Source organism: Triticum dicoccoides, chromosome 3B (genome assembly GCF_002162155.2).
Source record: "Triticum dicoccoides isolate Atlit2015 ecotype Zavitan chromosome 3B, WEW_v2.0, whole genome shotgun sequence".
Taxonomy (NCBI): Eukaryota; Viridiplantae; Streptophyta; class Magnoliopsida; order Poales; family Poaceae; genus Triticum; species Triticum dicoccoides.
In genome coordinates, this window is record NC_041385.1 from 130,051,715 (window position 1) to 130,062,686 (window position 10,972).

A 10,972-nucleotide genomic window follows, 5' to 3' on the forward strand; every position below is an offset into this window, starting at 1 on the left:
CTACAGGCCGACGTCGGTCTGTTGGAGTTGGGTCGGCCTCTTGGAGTTGCCCTTAGCACTCCTGAACGCTTGTTACACAAATTATGAATGGTACAGTTGTTGAGTGAGGCGTTTTGGCTCCCAGGATCATCTACACCTGCGTCGAGGATCTGTTGGAGTTGGGTCGCCCTCTTGGAGTTGCCCTTAGCACTCATGAACGCTTGTTACACAAATTGTGAATGGTACAGTTGTTGAGTGCGTTTTGGCTCCCAGGATCATCTGCACCTGCGCTGAGTAAAAATAAAAACAAATACAAGAAAAATTCAAAAGTTTCCAATTTTTTAGGCATGGTAGATAATTTGGTGTGTGATGTACGACCTAGATTTTAAATCATTTGGACATTTGAGTAGCTCTGGGCAAAAAAGACAAATTTGGGGTCTGTTAAATAGTGTACTATTCATATACTGTTCTGACCCAATTTGTCTTTTTTCTGAGAGCTACTCAATTGTACAAATGCTCTGAAATTTGGAACGCACCTCACGCACCAAATTGTCCACCTTTCATAATTTTTTTGGATTTTTTGAATTTTGTTATGAATTCTTATTTGACCGGGTACAGATGAGCCCGGTCTCAGAATTGGATATTCGACGGTTGTCCCACTAATCAATCATTGAAAAAGTGCGGAGGTCCATATTTCAACTGTTCATGCAAAGAAACAAAATCAATTCATGGTAATGCATTTTGAAAAGCAAACGACTGCACGGTAGGGCCACTAAATTGAAATGGTTGCTGTGTAAGCAGCTGCGGTTCGTAAAGCCATGGTCCAAGGTACTCAAAAATAACTTGTTGAATAGGAGACGCTAGCGGCCGTATATCCTGCAGCGTTTCAGCGGAGTGGAAGTATGTCAGTGCCTCAACCCAAGCGCATGCGACGCAAACCTTGCAGTCAAACGATTCCACCTTTGACCTTCTCAGCAGATGGACTACTCGCTTGCCGTTTTTTGCACCTGCGGCGCAAAGCCAGCCCGTCTGACCTATGGACCGACCACCGACGTCAACCTTGGCCTTGCGTTCACGGGCGAGGGTAAGCCACAGTAACCCGTGAGTGACCTGTGACGACTGACTAGTCATCTGACCGACCCTCCACGCAAAACACCCCCAGCAGCCCCTTTCTTCCTCGATCCACCTTAGTGCAGGGTAGGGTTCTTGTGACCGCCGCCGACCTTGCGCTCCGATCTAGCCGTCTGCTACCAGACCTCTACGTCGACACCGCCTCCACCGCATGGTAGGTGGCATGGCTTCTCCGCCCCGGACAAACCTTGGCTTCCCTCAACCAGACGAAGGAATCGAGCTACGAGGACGTCAGGTTAGTTGCCATCAGCATATGCAACGGGATTCATCTTGCTTTTTTCGCTGACCTCAAGTAATCTCAGTGCCATTAAAATGTTCCTTTACCACCTGGTGCATCTTAGAATTTAGACGATGACGAACACCATGTATCGATCCCAATGTGGCGGAGTACATCTACAAATGGCGTAAGAGACAGAGTCGCCCCAATAGCAGCAGGTGAATATCAGGATTGTATTTTTTTTCAGCTTACTATACGGAAACAGGATAACATATGCGGCACAAATTCATCCATTGATATGTTTACGTAATATGTGATCATTCTGATAGATGTTACAACCTGAATAACAGAGTTTCATCTGAATAAAAATGTCTACAGAAGAAGAGAAAATACGTTCAGATCCACCTGACCGATGTAACGGCCCGGAAGTCGAGATCACGGATGAAGTAGAAGAACCAAAGAGTGAGCATGGGACACCCATCGGGCAGAATGCAACAACAACAGTAGTCGAGGAAGACAACACTGAAGGATGGATCAGAAGACAAAGGTACACATTTTCGTTAAGAGCGTGGTGTAAAATTATGACCTCTGATAATCTGGTAACAATCTTATATTGCTCAGAAACCGCAAGGGGAAAGCCTTCAGGGTTCCGACAGGAGATTGCGGTGGACACTTGGAGAGAGCACTCAGGGATGCTGGCAAGGAAGGGAAGAAAGTGTATTCCAGCCATGCAAGGGGATGGAATTCAACTCCGAGCAGGAGGCATATCAATTCTACAACGCTTATTCATGGGAGATCGGTTTTGGAATCAGGCATGGCAACAAGTACATAAATAAGCATGGATACAAGTCCAAGCAAGACCTTCTATGCTCCTGCGAGGTGAGTTTCAATATGATACATTTGCACCTTCGTAGAACAATTTTCACAGAAGCAAAATCATTGAATTGTTCATATTATTACAGGGTTCTTGCAAAAAATCAGACACAAAGTCATCTCGAACCAACTGCCCCGCCATGGTTAGACTGAACAGAACTGACGACGACAGATGGTATTATGCCAACGTGGTACTAGAGCACAACCACAGAATGGCTGATACTGTTGGTGAAAGGAAGACATTGAAGTGTCACAAGTACGTGGACTCATCTATCAAGGAGATTGTTAGGCACTTGCGTGCTAACAATGTGTCTCTTACTAAGGTCTATGGAGTGATGGCTGATATTCATGGTTCCTACGAAGACGTGCCATTCCGCAAAAGGTCTCTGAAGTCAATGTGTTCATCAATTGCTCATGAACACAGTCAAGATGACATTAGCAAGACCCTAGCCCTTTTTTCAAGGATGCAAGCAGAGAACTCTGGATTCTTTTTTGCAGTCAAAACTGACGAAGAAAGAAGGGTTTCTGGTTTGTTTAGGTGTCACCAAAAGAGTAGGGAGGATTACAGTTGTTTCGGCGATGCAGTAATGTTTGACACAACCTATAAGAGCAACTTGTACGAGATGCCGGTTGGTATGTTCGTCGGCGTCAACAACCACTACCAATGCTGCATTTTTGGTTGTGTTTTTCTCCGTGAAGAGACTGTAGATTCTTTCAAGTGGGCTTTTGAAACTTTCCTATCTGCAATGGACAACAAACAGCCTTTGACTATATTGACAGGTAACTAGGAATGAAAAATGAGCATTTGTGTATATCTAACATATATTTTATCATACTGGTTCTCATCAAAAATTTGAATTTCCTCTTTAACAGACCAAAGCAGGCAAATGGAGTGTGCTATCTCTGCCGTCATGGATTCTTCGACACACGTCTGGTGTAAATGGCATGTGTTGAAGAAGATGAGGGAGAAAATTGGTAGTATGTATAGGAATGGTACACCTTTTCGCAATGACTTCAACATGCTCATCAATGATATGATGACAGAACAGGAGTTTGAAAAGGAGTGGGAGGAAATAACTCTGCATTACGGGCTTGAAACAAACTCATTCATGAAACAAGTGTATGAAGTCAGACACAAATGGGCGAAGCCGTATCTGAAGGGGAATTTCTGCGCTAAAATGTGCAGCACCCAGCGAAGTGAGTGCATGAAGAATGTCCTGAAATCATATGTTTCTCCGTCTGCACCAATCAATTGCTTTTGGAGGGATTCGATCTCTCGGGAGGAGGTCATCGCTTTTGGAGGGATTCAAGATCCGGTGTCCAAGGGGCGCCGGATGAGTGGACGACTCCAAAGCCAGCCTGACGTGGACGATATTCAGCAGCGGTGCGCCATGAGGGCGGCCAAGCTTCGTGACGTCGAGGTCACTACTGGTATGTCGGTCAATACATCTAATTCCATTTTGCATTTCTCAAATGATGATATTGTTAAGAATGCAAATCAATTAGGTGTTTCGTTGGGTAGTAATGACACTGAAATTTCTAATTCTGTTAATGATCTTTTAGACCTAGAGGCTGAGTGGGCCTTAGAGATGATCCGTAATATTGCGGCTGTCAAACCTATGAGTGATTCTGAGGTTGATGCGCTCGGGGTGAGGGTGTTAGATAACTTTTGTGCGGATCTTATGCAACCTTCTACTGATGAGGATGTTCAGGCTGAGTCTACCGAAATAGTGTTGGCTAGCCCGTCTGAGACTGGTTGTGAGGACCAGTTGCAGAATCAAACGATCCCCAAGCGCAAGTGGAAACGGAAGGTCTACCCGGTTTCCGCTGTGCGTAGGAGTGCTAGGATACGTACGGCAACAAAATTCCATGATGAAATATGAAAGGAATATTCTGGAATAGCAGAGGTCTAAAGGACTTGGCTAAAAGAAGGTTTCTTTCTGAGGCGTCTGTCGAGCATTGTTTAGATTTCATAGCTCTATCGGAGACGGGTAGAGATAACTTTGCACCTCAATTTCTAAATACTCTTTCGGGAGGTATAGATTTCGATTGGCATTGCTTACCACCGAGAGGGAGGTCGGGTGGAATCCTTCTCGGAGTTAGGTGTGATGCGCTTGAGGTTCGCAGTGTGGTCATGGGAGACTTTGCTGTCAAGTTTAGGGTGCGATCGAAGGTTGATGGGTTTAATTGGGCTCTTGTCGCGGTGTATGGTGCTGCACAGCCCGAGCTCAAGCCTGAGTTCTTGGCTGATCTTGTTCGGATTTGTGGCTCCGAGCAGTTGCCCATCCTGGTGGGGGGTGATTTCAATATTATTAGGCGGCGTGAGGATAAGAACAATGATAATTTTGATGGACGATGGTCGTTCATGTTTAACACTATCATTGAAAGTCTGGACCTGAGAGAAATTGAGCTCTCGGGTAGAAAGTTTACCTGGGCGAACGCGATGCCAAATCCGACGTATGAGAAGTTGGACCGAGTGTTGGCTAGCGTTGATTGGGAACAGAAGTTTCCCCTGGTGACTGTCCAGGCCTTGTCCCGTGGTATTTCTGACCATACGCCTTTATTTGTCGACTCTGGTGAACCCACGCACCTGGGGAACAAAAATGTGTTCTCTTTTGAGATGGCTTGGTTTGAAAGAGATGGCTTCCTAGATCTTGTGGCCAGAGAGTGGGCTAAGGATTCAGGAGGGAGGACCGCGCTTCAGCGCTGGCAAAATAAGATTAGGCATTTGAGGAGTTTCCTACGTGGGTGGGCTAAGCATCTGAGCGGGATTTATAAGGCCGAAAAGGAAAAGCTCCTTGTCCTTATACAGTCTCTGGATGTAAAAGCGGAAACCACGATACTGCCGGTTGCGGAGCTGCATACCAAGCTAGAGGCAGAATTGCGGCTCAAAGAACTTCTTAGAGAAGAAGAGTTGAAGTGGGCGTTGCGGGACAAGGTCCGACGTGTTGTCCAGGGGACGCAAACACACAATTCTTTCACATGATCGCTAACGGTAAGCATCGAAAGAAGAGGATCTTTCAGCTTGAGCAAGATGAGGGTACGATTGTAGGACAGGATAACCTAAAATTGTACATAACCGAATACTATAAGCAGCTGTTTGGCCCTCCAGAAGAGAACTATGTGTCTCTGGACGAGTCAAGGGTTGAGGATATTCCTCAGCTTACTTCGGTGGAGAATGATATTCTTGCGGCTCCTTTCTCGGAGAGTGAGGTGCTCGAGGCCATCTCGCAAATGAAGAATAACAAGGCGCCGGGACCTGATGGTTTCCCAGCGGAGTTTTATAAGAAGTGCTGGCATATCATTAAAGGGGATTTGTTGCCTATGTTTAATGACTTGTTTGCTAGACAGCTTCATTTATTTCAGCTAAATTTTGGAATGATTGCCCATCTTCCTAAGAAAACAGAGGCTGTGAGGATTGAGCAATTTAGGCCGATCTGTCTTCTTAATGTCAGTTTCAAAAATTTCACCAAGGTCTGGACCAATAGACTCACACAGATTGTGCATACTGTTGTGCAGCCTATCCAGTCTGCTTTCATGCCGGACAGGAATATCCTTGAGGGGGTAGTGGTCCTTCATGAAACGCTCCATGAAATCCACATGAAAAAACTGGATGGAGTTGTTTTCAAAGTGGATTTCGAAAAAGCGTACGACAAAGTCAAATGGCCATTCCTTCAGCAAGCCCTGCGCATGAAGGGTTTTGATGAGGCTTGGCGACGCCAGGTAGAATCCTTTCCGCAAAAAGGGAGTGTTGGAATTAAAGTAAATGATGATATTGGGCACTATTTCCAGACACATAAAGGTCTGCGGCAAGGAGATCCAATGTCCCCTGTTTTGTTCAACATTGTGGTTGACATGTTGGCAATCCTAATTGGTTGGGAAAAGGAGGCCGGTCAGGTGGGAGGCTTGGTGCCCAACCTAGTTGATGGGGGAGTGTCCATCTTACAGTACGCTGATGATACTATCATCTTTATGGAGCATGAACTGGCAAAAGCGAGAAATATGAAGCTGGTGCTTTGCTTATTTGAACAATTGTCTGGGTTAAAGATTAACTTTCATAAAAGTGAATTGTTCTGTTTTGGTAGAGCCAAGGAGGAACAGGAGGCTTATAGGCAATTGTTCGGATGTGAATTAGGAGCTTTACCTTTCACTTACTTAGGTATACCTATTCACCATCGTAAGCTTACAAACCGAGAGTGAAAATGCATTGAGGATCGGTTTGAAAAGAAACTGAGTTGCTGGAAGGGAAAACTTATGTCATATGGAGGCCGGTTAATTCTTATTAATTCGGTACTTACGAGTATGCTGATGTTCCTATTATCTTTCTTTGAGGTTCTAGTTGGGGTTAGGAAACGACTGGACTTTTACCGATCAAGATTTTTTTGGCAGAGTGATGAACTTAAGAGAAAGTATAGACTCGCCAAGTGGGATGTCATTTGTAGACCTAAGGACCAAGGGGGGTTGGGTATCGAAAATCTTGAGGTCAAGAACAGATGCCTGCTTAGTAAGTGGCTGTATAAGCTTTCGGGTCCGACTGATGCAACTTGGGCGCAGATTCTTCGTAACAAGTATCTGCAGTCCAAAACTTTGTCCCAGGTGACAGTGAGACCAACTGATTCACCGTTTTGGAAGGGGCTTATGAGAGTCAAGGTCACCTTCTTTAATAGAACAAAGTTTATTGTCGGTGATGGAAATGGCACATGTTTCTGGGAGGACACCTGGCTGGGTGATGCACTGTTAGCAATTCAGTACCCAACATTATATCGAATTGTCCAGCGACATGATGCGCTAGTTGCAACGGTTATGCAGTCCACTCCCCTTAATATTCAGTTTCGGCGGGTGCTTGCTGGTGCGAGATGGGAAGCTTGGCTCCATCGTAGACTAATGGAAGTTCAGCTAGCGCAACAGCCCGATCAGCTAAGGTGGAAGCTTACTAGGAACGGACAATTTACTGTCAAGTCGATGTACACCGATGTCATCAATTCCACGGTCATTCCTAGCACCAGACATGTTTGGAAAGTTAAAGTGCCTTTGAAAATTAAGGTGTTTATGTGGTTTGTCCATAAACAGGTAATCTTAACAAAAGACAACTTGGTCAAGCGCAATTGGACTGGATCTACTAGGTGTAGCTTCTGTGATCAGGACGAGACCATTAAGCATCTCTTTCTTGATTGTCCTTTGGCGAGAATTTTGTGGCGCACTGTGCAAATTGCTTTTAACATTACTCCTTCGAGTACAGTCGGGTCGTTATTTCGAACGTGGCTGGATGGGATAGAGTCCGAAACAGCTAGACATATTCGTGTAGGAGTGTATGCGTTGTTATGGGCAATTTGGAACTGCAGAAATGATTTGGTCTTTAACAGAATAACCACTATTCATTTTTTGCAGGTTTTATTCCGTGCTACGGCGCTGATCCGTATGTGGTCCTTACTCACTCCGACGGAGGCCACGGAGCGTTTGGTTACTGGATCAGCCTGGTGGGAGATGGTAGCGCGGGATATCTTCAACCGGTTTGGATGGCGGTCATATAATAGGATAGGCAATTAGTTTTCCTATCTTTATTTTGCCTGCCGGTTGTGGCTTGATGGCCTTTTCCTGTTTTAGCGTCGAGGCTCTGTGTGAGCTCGCCTTCATTTTATTTCAAGACTCTATGACATTGTTGAACCTATTTTATTTATTTAAGTGGCCGTATGCATCGTTCTGATGCAGAGGCCGGGGAGTCCCCCTTTTCAAAAAAAAACTAATCAATTGCTTTGTCCATCAGTACACAAAGTTGTACGCCGACAGATGTGCTGAAGAAGATTTCGAGCACGGACACATGAACAAGGTGATATAACTTGCTCTCAAAAGATACGCATGTATTTTTTTTGTTCAAAAACTTCTAGAAAATTATAAAATGCGCATTTAAATTTTCAGGATCAGAAGATAATAAGATCCAATGTTCTTATTGAGAGGCAGGCATCTGAGGTTTACACCAGGGCAATTTTCAAGTTGTTTTCACTAGAGCTATTTCAGTCGGGATCTTTCCATGTTAAGGGCAATCACGTTGACGGAAAGATTGTCATAGAACATGCTGACGCTGAGAGGAGGCAGCGTTGGTGCAAAGTGGTGTATGAGGTGAATGTTGATAGGGAGAGTGATATGTACTCATGCGAGTGCGGAATGTTCGAGCACTCTGGGTTGCTTTGTCGTCATATCTTGAAGGTAATACAATTATTTTTCTGATGGTGTGCGTTGTTAACGAGTTAGCTGACACAATACTGATCAGTGATTATGATGTGTGTTTAGGTCATGGTGCACGTTGGTGCCCGACAAATTCCTAGTAGATACATTATGAAGAGATGGACAAAAGATGCCAGGGACAATCTTCCAGAACACTTGAAAACTTATCAGAAGGATGTGAGCATGCAAGTGTCGAAGACTTTCAGGCACAACATTATTTATGTTAAAGCATTGGAGATCGTTAAGTTGGCTAACAAGGGTGTTGATCATTTCCAGCATGGGCTGGCCGCCCTTGATACATTGAAAAAGGAATTGGAGTCAATTGAAGTAGTTCAAGAAACAGTTCATGGCACCCGCAGTGCAGTCGCCGTGAATAATAAACCAGATCAACCAAACATCAACCATAAAGATCCTGAGTCTGGAAACCCAACCGTAGTTACCAAGAGATCGGCGCACAATTCAAAGCAAGGTCTTGCTAATGCACAACCGCAAACAGGAGATGAATTCCATGAAACCACGGAATTATTTCCTCCCGAGAAGAAGGCCAGCAAGGGAAGACCAAAAACAAAGCGCTTCAAGGCAGCAGGTGATAGTGCAACCAGAACAAACAAGTGTGCAATATGTGGATCAAAGGACCATTTCACAAGGTCTTGCCCTTGCCACCTGGTGGGTCCAGTTACCTCAAGCGATTTAGAGGAGGACAATTTCAACCAAGAAGAAGAACGTGATGATCAAGATAAGGATGTTGAGGTGGAAGAAACACATGTCAGCATGGGAAGTCAGAGAGGAAGTGGGAGCATGACTGGCAAGACAAACAACCAATCTGCAAAGAGGAGGTGCAAAAACTGTGGGTTGGAAGGGCACTATACTCCTAAGTGTCCAACATATGATGGCCCCAAGAAGCCTCCGAAGGAGGTGACCTGCAAGAAATGCTTCCTTGGCGGTCACTATGCATCGACATGCGGAGGAGAGTCGTCTTACAAGCGTAAGCGCTAGTAATAAAAAATGGCAGGCAAATAACGACTGCCTTATGATCCGTAATGATTAGTTCCATTTCCATGTCGTGAAGGACCTAAATTTGTGGAATTGCTTAATTTTTATTTTGGGGCAGTAGCTCCATCCAGACAATTTAGTTTTAATTCGTGCTATTTGTAATTTGGATCCCATCATGCTTATTTGGATTCGCGTTACTGTTTCTGTTATTTTGCAATTGACACTATATATCTCGCCTACTACTAAGACATATTGTCTGTTTCATTGCATGCCCCTGATGTCGGATGGGCGCGATGAATCATCATCTTGTCCTGTCATCATGATTTGAAACCAGAGTGCTCAAAGAGCTCATTCGGATACTTTGTTTCCCAGGGTTCTACATCTCATATATTTAAGACAACTGATGCCAACCAATTTTCCAGGTGACAAATAGAAAATACAGTCATCAAAGAACTGGCCAGTCATACAATCTCTGATTTCTTCTTAAGGTCTAATTCCAAGTTAACATTGTGTACCTTCATAAGTCTGATGGCAAACTCGGCGAGGTTTATTCCGATTCAAATTCAGAACCTACACGGAAGAACATACGGCGAGCTTCCTGTATTCTGTTTGAGCTGTGTGAAGTTTGGCACTTGGCTCTATGTATAGCACGAGACTTTATTGTAGATGGCTTGGTACAACTAGCTTAATGGTTTTGCTCGGTGCTTTAGTTGCAGCTCTAACACGTACAAAGATAACTTGTACCAAACTTTGAGATTGGGAAGTTCACAACCTGCAGACTAGTCTGTCAACAAGCGCATCGATGTCAACGTTAAAAAATGGCAAGCTGATAAGAAGCATACCGGCATGTCAGAAAGTTCACATGGGCCTGAATTTGCAGAACTTTTTGGCATCATCCCAAAGAGGCAATACCAGAAGCAGCAGGACAGCCTGCCAGAAAGCAAAGTAAACATGCATAGTTTCACCAAAATAGCAATGTGATGGTACTGTCAATTTGGAAAGCAAAAGCAAAGGTATCCATTCATAACATGGAACCTTTAGAGCATGGCCTGAAGCCTATATAGAAAGAAGCCACTGTACCAGCCACATATAGATTGCATATTCGCTAAATGAGGGAAAAAGAACCTTTTTCACTTTTAGGAGCGAATCTCAAAGCACTTGAAGGGTGCCGATTCAGGTGACGCCATTGTCACAACTCACCAAAACCACGTTCTATATGTAGTTTTGTATGTTGTATGTAGTATCCGTCAAAATCAAGATTATGTACGTGTAGTATGTAGTATATAACAATGATTAGGTAGTATATATATTAATTTTTAGGTAGCATATATCATGTTTTGAGTATGCTCTTTTTTACATACAAATATGTATGTATTTCACAAATATAATAAAAAACTATGGGCTCATATGTAATTTTTTCATGTAACTTGCTTTGAAATATCTTAGATATAGTATACGAATATATTTAAAATAATAAAGTAATATATATAGTACCACATGATAGTATATGAGACATGTTGGGTAACTACCCCGGGGTGGTAGGATGGATTTTCCATA

The 10,972-nt window shown here is 43.9% G+C and overlaps 2 protein-coding genes across 2 annotated transcripts; both read left to right on the forward strand.

The window, feature by feature from the left end:
• The first annotated feature begins 1,142 nt into the window (after nt 1-1,142).
• Nucleotides 1,143-5,598, forward strand: LOC119279389 (protein FAR1-RELATED SEQUENCE 5-like). Its single transcript, XM_037560636.1, has 8 exons — nt 1,143-1,345; nt 1,452-1,545; nt 1,706-1,874; nt 1,949-2,206; nt 2,290-2,980; nt 3,074-4,029; nt 5,297-5,465; nt 5,567-5,598. The coding sequence occupies exons 3-8, from the start codon at nt 1,857-1,859 to the stop codon at nt 5,596-5,598; spliced, it is 2,124 nt and encodes a 707-aa protein (XP_037416533.1). The 5' UTR covers nt 1,143-1,345; nt 1,452-1,545; nt 1,706-1,856.
• Nucleotides 5,599-8,501: 2,903 nt separating this feature from the next.
• Nucleotides 8,502-9,559, forward strand: LOC119280974 (DNA-binding protein HEXBP-like). The gene has a single exon (XM_037561640.1). It carries the CDS (start codon nt 8,534-8,536, stop codon nt 9,416-9,418), a length of 885 nt encoding a protein of 294 aa, XP_037417537.1. The 5' UTR covers nt 8,502-8,533; the 3' UTR covers nt 9,419-9,559.
• Nucleotides 9,560-10,972: the final 1,413 nt, after the last annotated feature.